General features: G+C 39.8%; 1 protein-coding gene across 6 annotated transcripts in view; it reads right to left on the reverse strand.

The window, feature by feature from the left end:
• GHR (growth hormone receptor) overlaps window positions 1-20,483 on the reverse strand; it is a 133,235-nt gene that overhangs the window by 70,428 nt on the left and 42,324 nt on the right. For 4 of the 6 annotated variants that reach the window (XM_061469455.1, XM_061469457.1, XM_061469454.1 and 1 more), the window contains one exon: window positions 4,053-4,132. In XM_061469455.1, the coding sequence (XP_061325439.1) occupies window positions 4,053-4,122 (70 nt within the window). In that variant the 5' untranslated portion in view covers window positions 4,123-4,132. Of the gene's footprint in view, window positions 1-4,052; window positions 4,133-17,631; window positions 17,717-20,483 lie in introns of all 6 variants that reach the window. The other 2 variants (XM_061469458.1, XM_061469456.1) reach the window with 1 other exon arrangement.

Raw genomic sequence — 20,483 nt, forward strand, 5'->3', positions numbered from 1 at the left:
GGTACAGTAAACCAAAATACCTAGGTGTATGCTGGGTATGTACTTGAAACACCACAGTTAAACTAATATAAACAGCTCAAATACAAATTGTGTATGCGTACATGAATATAAGCTATTTTTTTTTTAATTTGAGCAATTAATATTACATAGATGTGGGTAATCTTTCTTGAAGCAGTATTCTTTCTTGTTCATGTACCTAATTAAATTAAATGAAATTTTACAATCACACAATTCTGTATCCTTAAAGCAACCTAAACTCTCTATAAGAATAAATTTTGTTGACTTGACAAAAATGTCTTCATTAGCTGTAAATATGGCCCTTATGGTTTTTGAACCCTTAGGGCACAAACTCCATTTACCTATAGTAATACAAATTCGTTATAAATTACCTTCCTGTTATTGTGGCCTTTACACTTAGTTTCTACCACTGCCTCTGTTCTTCTCTTAACCATTGTGCAGCATGCACCTTGAGGACACGGAAAGTGTGTTTGGGTCAGTGTGCCCTGGTAGGACGCTGAAAGTCCCAGACTTGCTCAGCTCTGAATTACAAAGGAACTGAAGTAGACATGCACTAGACACATTTAGGATCACCATCTCAGAGATGGGGGGTGTACCCCTGTCAGTTCATGCTAGCCACAGCCTCCGTTTAAGAAGCTGTCAAGTCAAGTTCTTTGAAGAAGGAGAGCATGAAAACGAGCTCAATCTATGAAAAGCCTCCAGCAGAACTTGGCACAAGTCTGGGGACAGCAAATAGGTGACTAAATCTGCAGTATCTGGTCTCAAATGCTGTGCCGTTGCCTGGCCAACTGCTAGCCTCACACACTGTCTCCTGCCAGGAGGAAACACGTATGGGATTTCACTGTGTGCCAAGGGTGGATCCAGCCCCACAGTAGCCAGCCAGCTTAAAGCACAGGCTCTTGTAAGGCTGCATGTAAGCTTTACTTACTTTCAAGACATAAAAGCCTTCACGTACAAGTCAGTGTTACACTGTCTCAGTAACATGCTTTGGTGCAAGATTAGCAAGTACGTCTTAATTTCTGCATATGCTGCCAGAAGAAATACAATTACTGAAGTGGATTTTTTAGGGAACCATGAGGCTGTAGATAAGTCCCGCAAGCAACGTATGAGATACCATGAAGGTATGGAGCACATCTAATTAAGTTTATGGGAAGGCCTCCGCAAGACTACACTGGGCAGAGCTCTGTAAGACTGTCAGAATACATTACCTGAGCGAGGCTGGACGCTCTTAAGAACTTTTGCAGGTACAAGCACTTGCACACGGAGGACAAAAAAAAAAAAAAATCTAATAAACAGATCTCATATAATACACTGTTCTAAATCATGCAAGAATGGCAAATGGATGTTCTCTCAAATATTTCTGTTCAACTTACATTTTTTTGTCTTTTTCAGTGGAGCATTTCTGCTACTCAGAATAAATATGTTCTAGTATTACAAGCAGTTTAGAGGTTAGAAATTTATTCCTGGGACAACAAACCTCAGTTCCCTTCAACACACACAGTTCTTTAACAATGCAACAAAACAGGACATGTATATTTAGTACTGTGTCTTAGATTTAATCACAGGAACACAACTTAAATATTCATCAATTTTTGTTTCTGAAGGTAAGCTCATGGAAATTACTGTTTCATCAGTATAGACAACGTCACGCAAAGGCAAGGTCATGGTTAAGTTTTATTCATAACACAGATTTTTACCAAACGCAGGACATCTGGACCACACCTCATTTACCAATGACCAAAAAATCCTCATGTGCTCTTAAACCTCGAGAGAGAAATCAATTGGTCCAGCAGACTGTATCTGGGCAGGGATTATTTTTGTCTATTGAATGAATGTACTGTAAAATGCAGATGCTGTGGGGTAAGGAGCAAGTCAGAACACACGCATTTGTGTTCTACTGACCATTCTGTATGAGGCAATGAATAGAAGCTGGTACATGTATCATATTTCACTGTGAAATACTGACTTCCCACATTTGAGCAGAACCAAGGAGGAATTAGCAAATTTTATTTCAGTTGATAGGTTTAACTAGAGAGATTGGTTACACAAAGGGAGAAAAAGCTTTATTCTGCAAATTACTATCTGAAAATTCTTCTTTTTTTAACCTAATCAGAAGGCATAGAAGGATTCAAAACACATTAAAGGCCCCATATTGTTTCATCCCGATTACAATATGAAAATAAACACTGCCCCACACTTCCTTAGACACTTCTTAAACAGGCACTCTTATTTCCCAGAATGAAGTCCTGCTGCAAGTAAGAAATGAAAGTAGGGAACAAAAGTGAAAACTTGATTCATTCATTGCCTTCAATGGCTGGATACACTAGAAACCAAAATCAAATTTGGTAAATGTTAAGGAAATACCCCTCCAGGGAGAAGAGAATCTCTTCCTGATAACACAGAAGACAGGTGTCTGAGCCACATAACATAGAAGTAAATAACAGAAACTTGTGTTTCCCCTATCCAAGCTCCTTTTTTAATAAATAAAGTTACCTTTATGGAAGAATTGTCTGAAAACTGATTTTAGTTCTAATTATATCTTATTTCAGCTTAATGTCTCCATTAACAATGAGGTAATACCCCTTCTATCTCTCCAGTGCTTCTCCAAATATCAGCATTCAGAAGTTTTAAATACACAACTCCAACAAAATACAGGACTGTACCAGTGCAAAGGAGGGCAACTATACCTTTAAACTCTAGTACAGTTATACCTACAGGCCACTACGCCATAGCTGTTTGGTTTAGTAACATTCTAAAACTATCACTAAAAATGCTAATGAAACATGGTTTGCAACTCTACAGGTATTTAATTTTCATTCAGTTACATGTAAATATGGACCTAAAGAAAAAAAAAAACACCAACAAACACCCAGAGATGTCAGAAATCCTCACTGACTTGCAGTTCGTTGTGGAAGCTGTTTCCAACCCAGTTTCCCAAAAAATTACTTGTCAAACTGCCTTCCTCTGCTCACATGATTTTGGTTAGGAAGTGAGGAGGGGCTTAAGGAGCCACTTTTCTGCTTTGTGGCTCTGGGAGAAGCAGCGACACGTTTGCATAAAATTAGTAACTATGGGAAACTGTTACTGCTCTCCATAGGCCAGAACAAGGCAGAGCAGACCAACTTAAGCTGTATTTGCTTATAGGAGCAACCAGTATAAGCAGATCAGTTTAACACAACCTAAAACTCCCACAGGAATTAATGGACCCACCAGACTCAGGATGATACCGATATGGTTTTAAATCATTGCTGTTTACAAGAAAAAACATCAGAGAAAGCTCAGTTGAACCAAGTACTTTCTAGCCTGGCATTTAATTCACAAGATGGAAGAACTGAGGTGGATAAGGATCGAAGAACAACTGTGGAAAACCAGAGAAATGTTCAGCGGATGTGAACCCTTAGCAGATCTATTGAATCATGGACACGACAGGATGTGCCTTCAGAGCTTCTTGCTAAAAAGGCTTCTGCTCACTACCCACAGCCAGCTGGCCGGTTGAGGCTGTATGTTCTTTTCAAATCCCTTTTATAACCTCTCCTCAAGAATTTCTAAGTGTATTTTTTATGAAACTTGTTCATATTGGCCTCAGACCCAAAGTGTACAGACTTAAAATGCTTCCTCTGTGCGCCCAAGTAATTCTATATTTAACACACGAATGTACTAAAAAGACTTAAGGTAAACCCCCACCAGTTTCAATTAAAAAAAAAGAAAAAAAAATAACCCCGTACAACTCTTTCATTACTTCAGTACCTGACCAAAGAAAACCCAGGTATTTAACACCACGTTGATCCATCCTGTTCCCACATTACACATATCTAATGATATGAAATTCAGCTTTGTTCTGCAACATATTTCAATTGCAGCCACTATCTTTACAAGATCAACTGATGTATTTTTCACATTTCAACATTACGTATCCAAGTTGCTGAAATCAAGGAACCTGCATAGTCCTGATACATACAGTATAAAAATACTTTTTATATAAAGATATATATATGTACACACACAAAGGCATAAAAAGGTATGATAGAACTTACCGTCGCTTGCAGAAAGTAAGTCATTTGCACAGACCAGTGCCAAAGCAAACAGCAGATGCCGAAGATCCATACCTCTAATTCTGTAATAAAAGAAGACAGTAAGAGTTTCTTTATATACCAATATTACTAAGCAATATGACATGACATTTAAAATATGATCTAGTTTTATTGAATTTCTGATTGGATTGAAACCAGAAGGGTATTTAGTTTACAGATTACTGCCCCATAAAGTTGTAAGCCATCTTGCAGTCTAGGACAGAGAGTAAATAGTATTTTCGTATGAGAACTAGCTTTATGAGTTTCTAGTTCATTTAATATACAGGGAGAAAAAAAACAAGTACTGTTGATCTCTAGCCTGTTTCCAAGCAGTAGCCACACTCTCCCCCAGCAGTCTTTGGGGGATGGATTCCAATGACTAAGCTAGGGTAAATGTCAAAGTAGGAAAAGGACAGTATCTCCTTCAGAGATATCCCTGCTCGTTGCAGGGAGGCTGGACTAGATAACCTTTAAAGGTTCCTTCCAACCCATGCCATTTTATGGTTCTGTGATATGATGGCTGCGTTTCTAGCACATGTTCTTCTGAAGCTGTATTCATCTTTTACACTATGTATAATCCTTCCTGGATCTAGAACTAACTACATGCAGTAAAGCTGAGAGGAGTGATGGCAGTTTAATAAGCCAGATGCCACACCAGAAAGCCAAGTGGGTGCTAACAGCAAAACACTGGCTTAGTACCTTCAGTCACTGCCCATGGCAGGCAGCATGACAGGAGTGGGGAGGGCAGCAGAAGCTATGGTACTGCAAGAATGAGAGCTACCCAGGCTAATTCTCTGGTCTGTTCCCTAGTGGCACCCTGCAGAACCTGGAACACAGGCCTTAGTGCTGTCTGGGGGCTGCCATGGAGGCTGTCAGATGCTGGAAGCTTCTAGCTGTGATACTTCTGGGATGACACTTCCTGATGGACGTGAGCACATCCATGCAAACTTTTACAACCCAAGCATAACCCAACAGGCCTTTACAAGCTCCCCACACTCCTCCCTAATTTACCTGGATGACACACACATAGTCTACAACTCCATCACTCCTTTGCTCCTGCCATCACCAGCATCCAATAACAACAGGGAAGGGTAGAAACTGGGATACACTAGACTTGTGGACAGTACAGCCTTCTGCACAGAATTTTCCCATGCCCCCAAAAGCTCACCAAGTCACCATATGTAGTAGGGGAAAACATACACGGCATAGATCACTTTACAGCCATGCCAGTGAAGCACAGAGACCACTGGAGACTTTCAAAAAACAAAGCTACAACACCAAAATGAACACAAATGCTGAAACAGGTCAGGCAGCAGTTTCTTGTTCTGTGGCGCAGAACTGCCAAGGTACAGTCACTCCTGCTCAGTGAGGCAGCAGAGAGTGAGTCTAATAGCTCCACTTTTACATTTGACAATACATTGGTATGACAAACCTTGTTTCTACACTGGAGTGTTTTCAGTTGGACATTTTCTTTCTCCATCTAACAGGAGACTAAATCACAAGTGTTCAACCAACCAAGCCCATGAATGAGGAACAATTTCTAAGCGGACGCTACTGATTAACAACTGGTGCTGTCAAATCTGGGTATCAAAACCTAGTCAGTCTCCTCATAGAATCAGCAAAGTCTGAATTTAGTCAGAAACTGTAAAACACATGCTCACTGAGTATGTAAAACTATGCTAACACTGCATTTAAAAGATAATTCCCTCCTTTGTCTTCTTACTGCAAGAGAACAGGTTGAATCACAGTACTGAAAAAAAACAAAGCCGTTACCGGGTTTCTCATTCATGCTGTTCAGTGCAAAACTGGAAAATCAGACGGTATTTCTCACATCCTCATTACTGCAACTGTTCAATAATTCTTGAGTTTCAGGCCCAGCACACTAAGCATTTACTGAAACTGCTCAAGGCTGGCAGAGTCTAACCGAGACCTGCAAAGGGAAGCCAGGGGATGTTCCCACTGCACCCTGCAGCCGGTGTGAGCAGGCACAGGGCCGTTTGCACAGAGAAGAGCTGAGGGAGCACTGGGGACCTGTCAGGCTTTGGGCAGGGCTCTCCCCTGGCCAAGTAGTGCATGGGTCTCTCCAGAGGTGACAATCTCAAGTGGATGGGGAGGAAGAGAAGGATACAGTGAGGCTGGAGGCATGTTAGGGAGGATCTGGGGCAGTGTGAGAGAGAGGCAGCCTGAGCAACAGGACCAGGAGCAGTGAAGGCTGCAGCTGCTGGGAAGAGCTAATAAAGCAATCACAGGCCAGCAATGCCCTTGGAGAGCAGCTACACTCACACAGCATGAGGTTCACCTGAGATCTGCTACGCCTTCAGCTAGCTTAATCCTTCTACTGCTCCATCTGTACTCTTGTCTAAAAGATTCTTATTGTCTCTTATTAAATCACTGAAATGCTCACCTGTATTTGCCAATTCCCCCCTCTTACATGATTTCTAACCCGTCACACAGTCTCCCCCTCTCCTTCAGCCCTTCTACTTTTTCCTTACAGTTTTGTTTATTCTTTCACAGGCCTAAGCACAAGGTCACTTTATTTACACCCCTCCTGCTCCCTCCCTGTATCAATACACAAGCGTTCCCTGCTGGTCCATATTCACACGTCCCTGTTCTCCAAGTTCAGCAGCCCCTGTTGATCTTCCTATTGCTCTTCTTCTCCAAGCCTTCCTACTTCTTCCTGCCTAGTAACAGCCACAAGAAAAGACCAAATCTTCACAGGAGTTCTCCTGTGAGAAGAAAATGTCATCAACGGAGTTGATCATTCAAAGCACATCTGTGAACACTGTCTCCTTTTTCATAACAGCATCAAGCAATTCTGTGGTGGGACCAGGATGTGCAGTTGTCACAGCAGGGCTATGCCCTCTGTCCCTGCACTGCAACTAGCAGCCATCTTGGCTTCCTCCCAGGAAGAGGGGTTTGACAGCTGGAACACCAACCCAAGAGCCTGGAAATACATTCCAGTGATCAAAAATCGTGCTTGAACTCTGGAAAGATCTTGATCCTGCAGATAAAAACCAATCTCATTCCAGTACTGCTCTTCCCCTTGTGCTGGCAGACTTGTTTACATGGCTGCACGAACTGAACTGTCAAAAAACTGGTCCAGTTATAATTAATCCATAAACATTTATTTTAACAAATCTGTTTGCTGACCAGCTTTATCAGGAGTCCACAGAGATGCACATCAGGAGCAGCACAGGCATGAGCGTGAGAAGCCAAGCTGGAGGGGAGGACACAGCACCCCAGCAGCTGCTGCTACTACTTGTTTAAGAGGGATTCTGTAATTATTGCACAAGTCCCTGCTGAGCCAGACTTCGATTAAAACACCTAGGTCTCTGAAACAGCGCACAGGATTAGTTTGTGGTCCTAAACCTCAAAGATGATCAAAATTGTTGCGTAATTCCTGGCCTTTTTACTAGTAAAATGTGGCATAGAAACAAATTATACTTCTGTGGATTCTCACAAATGCACTACCTTAGCAAGGCAAAGTGTCTTGCTCAGCCTAAATCCACATGGCATCCTCCACTGAGTTATCCATTCAGACAAGTTGCATGTGTGAGAAAAATCCAACCAGTGTACTTTGAACCTGCCAACAGGGACACAACTGAGCTCAAAAATGGTAACTGCTCTCCTTTGAAAATATGGATAGGCCACACTTCACCCTTTGTACAACAGCCTCTGGAAAGGGCAAGTTGAGCTAGTTTCCTTGAGCTCAAACCCACAGTCCCTAGGGCTGTGCTCATATGCAAGGTTTTTCTCACTCTATAGGGGCTGTGAAGCACCAGGGACTTTGTGACTGCCCTGCACCAAATGCATTGCTGGGCTGCAGGTACAACTTATGCATCCAGAGGTATTAGAGGCCAAGGGAGAGCTACACAGACACAGCTCCATCATGGAAGAAAACCTAGTACAAAGCAGGAGCTGCCCCAGCATGTACCACTTCTGGTGATACAGAATAAAACTTCTGAAAGAAGAGCTCTCTGAAGTGCCGTATGCCTCCCCACCAGCTGACTACTGCCTTGCACAGTTCTCACAAATCTGTCTTGTCACTACCCGTTGCTGTTCCTCTAGGGCGCTTGCAAGCTTGCTGCCAACAAGAACAGTATTGTTCAAAAGCTGCACTGTTAATTTAGCAAGGAACAGCTTTTCTATTGGCTCTGGGACAAAACTGACCTTTTACAACCTAGTCATATTTGCCTTCCAACACTATTCCTGTATGTAAATGAAAGACACATGCCACTAATGAAGTCCTCTTATTTAGTAGGAAAAAAATTCAGTGTCTGAAATACACTTTTCTAAGGAATAATGTTCTGTATCTTACCAACTCCAGCAGTTTGTCAGAATGAAGAGAGCTAAAACCAGAAAAAAAAACCCAAAAAAAACAGCAGCTGACTGTCCTCAAGCCAGCTGAAACTTGACCACAGGAACATTTGGCTAGGGGTCAGCTCAGGCTAATTGCTTCAGAACAGAAAGGGAGCCAGGAGTTATAAAAAGGATAAAAAAAATTCTTGGCCCTTTTCTATAGCAATGCTGGAGTAAGGCCAATCACAAGTGATTTTAAACACGACATCTCTCCAGTGGTTCATGAACGTAGTCAGCATAAATAGGGGAAACCGGGCTAACATAATCCCTGAGAAAAGAAATAGTTTAGTCACAGCATACGGAACAGTTTGCATCTACTCTGGTCAGGTAACAATGTTAACACTCAAAGTAAACCATGAGAAGTTTTGCTTATAAACAAAACTGTTGTTTGAAGTGAGATCTTGACATTTATATAGCTCCTTAACCTGAAAGGACCTACAGGATGGACAAGGGCATTACACCTTGTTAAACAGCCTGTGAAGGGACTTCTGCTTTTGTCATCTCTATTAACTCACTCTACTCCAAATACAAGAGACTTTTCCCCCTGTAACCACAACCAGTTCAGCACTGCTTGCCAAAGCAGAACAAATATAGCTAGTCCAGAACCAAAAGTGGCCTCCCTCCTGCAAACCTAACCACAAAATTAATGAGTGAAGCATTAATCTGAGGAGCTTTTCTGTACATTGCTACATTTCATCATTCCACCAGATCGCAGACAAGAACACAGGAGGCTGCAATGCAGGTGAATACATACCAATACATACATCCACTACCAAGTAAGAACAAGTTCCGAGAAGGGAATTTAACTGCAGGCTCTCCAGATCTGTCCTGCATCTTGTTTATACATCTACAAATTACAGACACAGATACATACATATCCTGGCCAAACTTTTCTGGGTGAAAGGCCTTTATTTTTCAGCATGGATACTCCTTATCAGCTATCTCATAACATGAATAGTGACATTATGAGGAAATCTTCTTTCTGTGCTTGCATAAAAACATGCACACTGGTTTGACTAATCATACACAGCTGAAGTAATTTTGCCTGCTTACCCTCACCCCCCTGAATGCCAACAGGACAGAGTCATTCTGCAGACAAAATGAGTTACAGCCCTTTCAATCAACACAATCTAAAACCGCCACAGACCTAAAGAATTCTTCCCCTGCTTGCTGATATTACAGCTTGATTGAGTCATCAGTGGCAGTTGGATGAACGTCTGTTTTTATAGAACTCTTGTCAGTGCTATACACTCAGCCCTGTTAAGAAAGAGAAATAACAAATTGTCTCAGTTGGCATGAATAACACACCATTCACCTAGTGCGTGAGGTTAGTTGGGATATAAAAAGAACAAGGAATAATACCACAGAAGGTAAACTGAAAAAAAAACCAAACATCCCAGATCTTATAACGGGCACATTTCATGGAAAATAGAAAAAAACAAACAAAAAAACCCCCAAGCAACCAACAAAGCTTAACAACGAAAGACAGCATCACTGGAACAGAATGAAGGATGCCGGCGTAAAGCTGCATTTATTATGCATGGTTTGACACAAATTTCAAGTTTATTAAAAGGTACATCATTCTGACTAACTAAAACTATGGAAAAGGCAATTTTATATTATTAATTAAAGTTCTATTTAAGCTAAATAATTTACAATAGTTTCAATTGTTAAAATTGGAAACTGAATCTAATAAAATAATTCCTCACTTTGGATTTAGAAAACTTGGTTGCTTTTCACCTGAACAACCTTTTAGTTTTGGAATAGAGACTATACGAAAGCTTTGTTTTAACACCAAATTTATGTGTATCCCCACTGTAACAGACACATTCAATGCTTTTACCAGAGCTGATTTCTTTTTCCTCGCAGACAGATGTGTCAGCTAAGTACTCTGTTTTAAACTGCACTTAAACCTGTAACAGGCAAAATAGTTATCAGTTCTTGGACATAGTTAAGGAGCTCGACAATGAATCCTGAGTTTGGATATTGCTCTGGGGTTGTACAAAAAGCTGCTCTAGGTTAAACTAGCTACAAAGTCATACTCCAGAACTGGGCTATAAAGTCCAAGGATGGTTGTGGCATATGACATATCAATTCTTTATTTACAATAAAATCTGTTATGCTTTGACAGCAGTAACATAAGGGACTAGGTAAACGGAGGACTTTAGCTGTAAGACTAGTAGATTATCTCCATAAGAAGAAAATTGCTCAAAGAGAATGGAAGTTATCACCTTAAGTTTTTGTCTTCTGCATAGATAATTTTTAAATTGGAAGAGACTTGTTTGCCTTTCAGTCCCCAAAACATATTGAAGCAGTAAAATACATGCGTCTCACCTGAAAGAAACTGCAACATTCAGCTGCTATCATGCAGATGTGAACGCTGAGCTGACACTCAGCTTTACATGTACTTGTATGATTAAGAAAGAGGATGCAGGCTTCTTTATGAGAGTGGTAATTTTTTCAGGCTATAAACACGTCTCTCAACTTTAGTAGTAATTTTTCCTAGGCTACTTTTTTTTTTTAATTATTATTAATCCTTAGCTATGTCATCCAAAAGAAATAAAATAGCTCTGTTATTTTTACAATCAATTGCAAAGAAGAGAATTTCTCTATAGAAGCAAAAAGTATACTCCAATTTGTCTGAAGATGTATAATACATTAACTTAATGTCAAGTATCATGACAAAAAAGGAAAAAAAAAACCAACCAAACCTACCCCATCGTTATCTGTACTAAAAATGTGTTCTTACTCAAAGCAAAAGATTTCACCGACACATTTATTCACACTTTATGATTAAATATTTCCAGGGCTGTAAAACATTTCTGTGCTAGTGTAAAAAAAAAATAACCAAACCATCAAAACCCCCCCAAAAACCCCAACAAAACCAGCACCACCACCAAAAAGCCCCCAAGCCTCACAATCCGAAAGATCAAAACCAAAAAACTCTTCAGTGCCTTTCTAGCACTGAAGTTTAAATCCTATCAGGACTCAGCAGTGTGATACCAAGCCAGCAAAGCAGTTAAAGACATTCGATTTTAAGCAGGCAAGGTTAAATATTTAACAAGAGGACACGGCCAAGTAAATCCCCTAGCATAGCCAGGGTCCTTAGCACATTGCAGAAACTATGAAGAAATGGTGAAGCACAGAAATTGTTGTGGAAAGCCACCTACGTGACATTACTGGGAGTAATGCTAGAACACAACGGAAAACAAACACGATTTTTCACATGCTTAGTATTACATAGCCCTCTTATTTGTGCTGCTGGCATGTCACTGTTACAACTGGCATTTTCTTTGCAAGCCTTCTTCTGTGTGCTAGTACCTGTGTATCACTCAAATTAAAAAAACATACTAGTACTTGGGCAAATATAGTCAGTTACATTTCTGCACACACCATAAATCTGCATCTGATCTCTTGGAGCTTTTCTGTAACATGAAAGATCTGCACCCCGTGATTCCCTGAAACCCTTAACTTGTTCAAAATGCTGGGCTACAACCAAACCCTGTTTTACAGGAGCTCAGCAGGAGCTCCATCATTTTGAAACAGTGTTTGGTTATAGACTAGTGTTTTGAACAAAGCATCCTCAATTTCTTCTTCACCTTGAAGCCAAACCTGCTTTTCAGACCTCAAAGCGCAGTTTCAGGAAATCAGGGGGAAGCAGGGTTTTAATTTTAAGCAATATTTTATATATAAAAAATATTTATGAAAGGAAAAACATCTTCAAGAAGCTGTAAATTTAAGTTCATGACTCTGGTATTTACCTTAGACTAATGGAAGCACTTAATGGTGCACTACCATGAGCCAAATTAATTATATGGTTTAACTACATGCTAAATTATTCATGTACTCCTAATCAGACTAAAGACTACATAACAAAGCCTGTATGGCATGTATGAAGCCATTAACTTAAATAGTGGATTAAGCAAAAGCTGGAAAATGACATACAAAGGACTTGAGCAGCATTTCTGGACAGCCACTCATGACTCAAAGTACTCACGTATTTACTATCACTTGGTCAGCATACAAAGATCAATCAGCTAGACAGAAGGTATAAGGGTAAACAGTACATTTTAAATTGGTGCAATTGTGTATGTCCTGAAGTTCTCATCAGTTTAAAATATGAACTATACTGATTTAATTTCATCAGTAATTTACAGATTGATGCTAATTTTAAATCTCATTCCAACCAATATAGAGTAGCATGTCTACTCAATAAAACCATTTTTCAGAATTGCAAGTGAGTATCTCTTTTTAAGAAGGTCTGTGTTAACGAGAAACAATGAGACTGCAATTTCTTTTTCTATGCCCTCTGTACGATCATACCTGGTGCTGTTTCTCTGCTGATTTGATGCTTTAAGTCTGTACAAATCTGAATATAAAACCTGTGGACACCTACCAAAAAGCAGTGTATTGCATTCAGCAACTGCAAACCACTTCATATAGCCATAGACAAAGATTCCGAGGGAGAACTTTATTAATGTAAATCAGCGCTAAGTTGAAAGAGATACTAAATGAGACCAGTAGCAGATTATTCAGTACTTTTAAATGCAGCGTTACCAAAAGAAGTTTTCATGAGGTAAGGAATAATTTTTGAAGACGATGATCTCTGTTCAAACCTTTCATAAAATCTTAAGAAGGCACTTAACTTCTTTCTCCACTTGGTAAGATCTGGAAATTGAAACACCCAACTTTTAAGCTTAAAGTATATTTTGATGAAGCACTTCACATACAAAAGAAGACAATCTCCACACTCAACAAAGTGTGACTTAAAAACACATCAGCACTTTTAGATATCTTCCAAACAGGATCTCTAGAACTTTTACACTGAACTAATCACTTCTGATACACATTTTTATGATACAGCTGTTGATACCTCTAAGTCAAGAGCCATAGGAGAGATGCTATTAAGTTCTTGTTTTAATTGGAGACTTTTCAAGGTACAGGGAGACAAATCAGATCATTTCACTAACTGAATTTATTCAAACTCAGTGTAACGAATATACTGGTTATGCTGCTTTATTTTTTAATGCTTTCAAGCAACTTTTCCCCCAGATCACATTTTAAATCATATCATGGCATTACTTCACAGGTCCATTTATCACAGGTCCTGAAACAATTCTTTCTCAAGGAAGAAACAGCAGTGGGGGCTGGTTTGTGTGCATGAGCTTGCACACACAGAACATAAACACATGCATATTTTTTTGCTGAAAGTTGAAGGTGTAATTTAGCTGGCATTTAGCTTGCTATTACTTACAATGGTTTCACCCCATGAGGCAGGTGAGTGCAAGGGAGAAGACAAGATCTGATGAGGAATAAGTACGATAAGATCACAGTGGGCAATCAAGCCAGCCTGACTTTTAAGGGGAATCAACTGACCAGCCATGCCTGGTAATCACTAAATTTAGTGACCCATTGAACAGTTACTAGTTTAGTGAAGATGAAAATTGCCCAGTATAACCTTCCCAGTGGATGCATGCAGCTGGCATAGCACTGCAAGGAAAGCTATCTTCTGGAATAAGGAAGACGCCAAATTGCAGTTAGAAATTCAGACTGAAACCTGAAAAAGCTTAGTCTCAGTGCCCAACATCTGCTCTTAAGGGAACCCCATCCATCAAGAAATTAAGAAGTGTCTGCAAAACAAGCAATAGAAACAGCCATATTAACTTTAAAGGTAATGTGCCAAAACTATTTCTAAAGAGGTTTTTTAATGCTGTCAGACAATATTTTCCATCAGCAAACCCTCAAACAATGTGCAGTGGGGTAAGTGGCATCATCCACTTTGCAGATGGGAAAATGGAAACACTAGGAAGAGGAGTGGCTTGCCTGCATTTACACCACAGCTCAGCAGCAGAGTAAGGCATGGGCTGCACCCCTTTCCAATGCCTTACCAACCACAGAACGTTACAGAGTGGATTTATTGCCAGCTATCTTAGCATCACAAAATAAGGCTACAATGGATTAAACAAAGAAAAAATTAAAACCTAACAGTTTGGATGTAAACCTCTCCCTCCATATTTACCAATCCTAAAATGTCAGAGACTAAAATAAGCACAGTTATGCATTGCAACTTTGCCTTTAGACATCACAGATAAAATACATAAACTCTGAACTGATCAACTCAAAATGGGATACACTGCAATAGGTGCTACAAATGAGACAGAGCTGCACAGTACAAGGCTGGCTGGCTGAAAGCATCTCTACCACCACTGATGCTAAGACTCCACCCTCTGCAGGAACTCCAACATGTTACAACTATCTGATTAAGAAAGTGCAATTTTGGAGCAGATTCAACTGTCTTTTATTAAAACAGACTAATGCATTCACATTTCTCCACTGCTGTTTTGTTGTTCGGTTTTGGTTGTTTCTTTTTTTTTTTTTAATTTATTTATTTATTTATTTATTTATTTTTACACAGGACTGTGGTGAAATAGATGTTTACAGACAAAATTCACATCACTACCACAGGTATTTCTTAGACTCAAACCCATTTTGTGAGGGCTATCCTCAAAAATAAAACCCACACCAGCTAGATCTCAGGACTTACATTAGACACACAGTACAACAAAGACAAGAAGACTAAAGGGGAGGACTGTAGCCACAGAGAGTTTTGTAATTCCCTGCTGAAGGCTCTGCTGATCTAAGCATGATACCCAATTCCTCTGAAGCCTGACCAGCAGTCTTGCCTCAGTACCCAGTTTTATACTGAAATAGGGAGCGACGCTGCTTGCACAGGGGCCTGTCAGCAAAAGTCTTAGCAACTGGCTCTCTCCAGTTTAATTAGTGCATCAGTAACCATCCAACTCAACACTAGGCCCCGTAGACAAAACTGCAGTCTTCTTAGTCTCACATGCATGATAATGTGTGGAAACTGCCTACGCAGAAGGGAAAGAGTATGACGGCCTTTTTTTAATGGTTCTTACACTGAAAAACTTTAATATTATATTATGATGAATACTATTAGTACAATAGCATTCTATAATCCTATAGTATCACAGGGAACTTCATTTTTTGAGAGATAAAGGGTTCTGGTTTTAGAAAACATTACCATATAAAAAAATCACTTTTCTTTTTTTTTCTGTAAGAAGTCATTAACGATGATATCATCTGCTCCTAAAATATAAATAACACTTACCAACCATACTTGAATCCTGTATAAGCAAAAATGTTCACAGGAAGCATTGATGGGACTGACTGCTCTGATGTTCTACTACAAAGTGTATGGCAGCATACATAATTTGTCATGATTTTTAGTTCATAGAATCATCATAGAATCATAGAATCATTAGGGTTGGAAAGGACCTTAAGATCATCTAGTTCCAACCCCCTGCCGTGGGCAGGGACACCCTATGCTAAATCATATCACCCAAGGCCTCATCCAACCTGGCCTTGAACACTGCCAGGGATGGAGCATCCACAACCTCCCTGGGCAACCTATTCCAGTCCTCACCACCCTAACAGGAAAGAATTCACTTACTGCATACAAGTTTTTATCAATAATAATTATTAATTTCAAGTCTGACTACTGATAACAATTATCATCAGCAATCAGACTTGATAACAGGCAAATGGACCCATACATTACAAAGAATAAAAGAAGGGTCACACTTGAATGCAAAAGTTTTGAGCTCTCCCCAGGTAACACAGTGTCAGTACCACATCAAATAGAACAGAAGCTGTGTAAATAACAGCATTTCCTAAGGATCGGGATGCTTTGGTCCTTTCTGGTGGTTTAGAATTATTAGCCTTCACTCACCGATAGGAAGCTGAAATACAGAGAGGTTACAGAACATGGCAGAACCCCTTAGTGAGCCCACGGTGGAGCTCAGAAGCGAGGCCAAACCCCTTGTTCAAACTGTGTGCTCTCACCATTGGGCATGCTTCTTGCAGTTCTGCTTGCGGAGGAATCAGGGACAGCTTAGCTAAGGATTGACTAACTCACTGGGCATGGAAAGCCAGGAAAACAGGCCACAGAAGCAGCTTTCTGTATCGTTGTGTTGTCATGCATCAGCTATAAAATAAGAGAAGTCATTCATAAACTGATTTTCTGGTGCGCTTAACTCTGCATGAGAAAGCATGGCAACCACAACAAAGGCAGCTTTGATTGAGGAAGTCCATAATGACTCTTAAGTGATGCTTATCTTACTTTACAAGCATTTTTACAAGTAATTTTTCACTATTCTTACCTTCTTATTTTCTTAGTGAAATTAGTATATCATTAGACAAATCTCCCAAGCAGAGATCCATGGTGCAATGAATGCACTTAGAATTCCACCATCTGGTTTCAAAAACAGCAAAAACGTGGGTGGCAAGATTTACCTTTCGTTATCGCAACCAAAGCAAAATATCTCTACAATTTCACTTCTGTTTAATGGCATTACATTTGTGTACACTTGAACAGAACAGCCAGCTAAGTCTCATAAAACTGCTATAGTACACAGATAGCAGCTGTAAAGTCTCGTGCAGCCATTTAACACCAGATAACAGCTTTTCAGTTCCACAGCATGAGCAAGCATAGGTCTGAATCCCTTACACCACAGTGTATTTCTGTGTGATGTTTGATTCAAGTTTACCCCACTGTAATCTGATCAAGCTTTCAGTAATACACTCCAGATATAAATTACATTCAAACATTACATACATTTAAATTAGGTATCATTTAAGTGTCATTTAAACCAGGATTTGTTATCGACAATGCTCTGATATGCATTTTAACATTCTCACTCCCTGGAAAAACAAATTATTTTTTTTTCCTCCACTTCTTTGAGTATTGTGTATTTTGATAGGCAAATAATACGTCAAATAACATAAATGAAAAATAGCTCCTTAAAATACAGTACAATTTTTCTCTGACAAGAAAAAATGGCTTTGAAGCACTTTTAACAGTTGCCAAGCTCTGTGTCTCAAATGCTACCAGAGATTGGTAGAAATGAGCTTGAAGTCATCAATTTATATTGGGATTGAATGTGACAGCCTTAATTCAAGTATCTTTGTGGTCTGGAGTACTAAAATAAAACTACTGGATCCCAGTCAGAATTCTGTATACTGCATATTATTGTTACCACCTTAACAGATCACAGATCTGTGAGGATTATCTGCAGAGCACAACACGACACTATTGATCACTCAACTTAGCTGACTTTCACCCTAAAGTCACTTGCAGGTAAGATAAAGGTTATCCCACTACCTCAAATGTCAGCAGGGGATGTGTGATGCTTCACGCCTCCCTCAGGTCAGCTGTGAATTGCGATCTTCTCCAGCCATCCCAGCACCTACACAAAGTCAGGGAAAACATAAAAGAGATCAGAAAAGGTCACAGGCAGCAGGAAGGCGACATAACAAAATCCAATCAGGCATTCTGGCACTGCTGTCGCCCAGGAAAGGGCACCTCGGGAAAGGCCACCAGCTGGGCAGCCTGTAGGAGCACCTGGGCTTCTCACTCAAAGGGCAGCGGCTGCCTGAAACGCCTCATGCCACCAGGGGCTTGCCAAACTGTGGGATCCCATGTTAACCTTGACACTGAAATGCACAAAGGCAGATTTAAATGGCAAAGAGAAGTCGGGGTGACTGATCAAGACTCATTTTCAGGGCACATCCACTGTGGAAATGGGCTGAACTGGAAGTAAACTCTGAGTCACCAAGAAGAGGGGGTGTGTGAGTAGTATCTCTCTACTAATACTTTAGACAATAAATTACAGTGTAGTAACTTATAAACTGGTGATTTGAAGATAGCAACATCTCCTTTTTCTCTAAAAGGACAGTGTGTAAGTCCCAGGAAGATGGCAAGCTGTTAAAAAAAAGAAGTACACCATTTGTTGTGTTCAGAATTCCAGGCACATTATCACTCCCCATGATGTTTGGCAGATGTAAAACAGTTTTGAATTAGTAGTACTTCTGTATTTAAATAAAAATAACATTAATTCAACATGGAAGGTCACTTTTTCTTAAGGATGCAAGTCAGCTTTTTAAAGCATTTTGAAAAGTCAGCCATGGTGCCCACATTAATTGAATAAGTCATAATAATTTGGTTCCTAGTGGGTGGGACTATGAAAATATGATCAGATTTCACAGTCCCTGGCTCTCTAAATAACCAGGAAAAGAAAACAGTCTGCAAAAACCCCACAGGTAACATCTAAAGAAATGCTGTATAAATTCAGACTGAATGCCTAGGGCCACAGTGCCCCAGCCTTAACAAGGAGGAAGTAATATTTAAAAAGAGAGTTTTCCCTGATGAAAGTATGAGCACTAGCTTCTTCACGATTCTTGATTTTTACCAGAAGATTTTTCTTCCTTTTACGTGTTTCATGTTAATGTATGCCTAGTTCCTTAAACAACAAAGAACTGAAATCAAAATGTGACTGTGAGTGAAAATTTCATGATACTTCTCAGCAATCCTTCTTCAGTGCAATGTGTAAAAGGCTAAGTGTCACCTCTGCATTTCATTTAAAAAATAACAGAACACCCTCTACAACTACCAAAAGAGAAAATCCTTGAACTGAACACAGAGATAATAAACATTTAAAAAACAGAAAATAGACAGTTGAAAATAATAGAGGGTATTTTCCATGCAAAAGCAATAATAATAGGCAATATTATAAAATAAATCACTCTACGTGTGGCTAGCTGAAGTGAAAATCGCAAGCAGGGTTCTCTCCTGGTTCACATCATGAAATTGGGATTAGACAGGTCCAAACACAGTAAGCCTTTATCTAGTCTACCCCATAATAGGCACAGCCAAGTCCTAATATCCCACTTTTCAGAAAGAGCCTGCTCACATCAGTGTGAGAATCTAACAGACTGTGTGCCCCGTTTACCTATATTCTACAAGGAGTCTTATGTTGACTTAAGGGATGATTTTCAAAAGAACTCTTAATTTCAGAGAGAATAATTGACCAGTGAGCTAGAAATCTCTTCTCCAAAAACAAAGGGACAGCTTAGACTGAAACAAAGCTGCGAAGTTTGAGGCAGCTGCTGACTTAAGCTTGTTACCAAGGACTACTGACAAATTCCTGTTTCAAAACACTGGGTAGTGTATTAGCAAGTGGAAATGATCATGTGACAAAATCAGAATCTTACTATAATGCAACAGAGAAAACTATTCCCATAGTCTTTCCAAAATATTCTGAAATCCTGCTTAACAGAATAAAAGATCCCTTAGCTACTTTATGGGCAATAAAAAGGGTATGTCATAACTTCTGATTACATGACTGTACTTAGAATATTTTGTTTCACTCTTCGTAGCAAGTGGTGATAGCACAAACTGCATGCAGTGACACTGTTTATCTGCAATACTGCAGTTTAGAACAAGCCACACAAGCATGAAGAGAGTTAAGTTATATTTGCACTTGGCTCTGACACTTCATTATGTGTGAAAAAGAGGCACACAAGGTAGCAAGCTAGATGTTTAAATGGCAAGCAGCCACTTTTTAAATGATTCTTGGAAAAACTGCAACTTCAGCAAAAGGAGAACACAGATTCATGTGAATAAACTATACAGGTGAGGTTTCTTAAGACAGATTTTCTCAGAAACACATTTGATTATTCTAATCCACATGGCGAGCAAAACGATTGCAGCACCGAGTTAAGACAGGACCCATCCAACGTGCGGAGGAAGGACATCCAAGACTAGCTTGTTTCACGAACAAAGAGACTCAGACTCGTCACTCCCTTGACAGCGGTCTATGCCCATTATATCTTCTCAATACATCCTGTGCTAACCTACCAAAGATTAATATACTGAAGAAGATGAGAGGTTCCCAAATATGAGAAAAGATCTTTTGATCTTCAATAGAACATCTAAGCAAAGGCCCAGTGCTGAAAAGATATAAGAAAAGCTTTTGATACTGTGTAAAACTTCATTGGCAATTGATGAAGTACAAACCAGGTAAGTGGACAGTGGACTGAAAATCGGCTGAAATGCCTGGCTCAGTGTTTCAATTAGTGCACAAAGTGCAGCTGAGTGCTAGTCACTAGTGAAGCACCCCAAGGGTAAATGCTGTTTAGTATCTTCATTAAAGACCCTCACTGAAGAGATAATCA

This window comes from Pezoporus flaviventris, unplaced genomic scaffold, assembly GCF_033815535.1.
Source record: "Pezoporus flaviventris isolate CSIRO_AGI_PZ_B2104156 unplaced genomic scaffold, CSIRO_AGI_Pfla_v1 ptg000057l, whole genome shotgun sequence".
In the NCBI taxonomy this organism is placed as follows: Eukaryota; Metazoa; Chordata; class Aves; order Psittaciformes; family Psittacidae; genus Pezoporus; species Pezoporus flaviventris.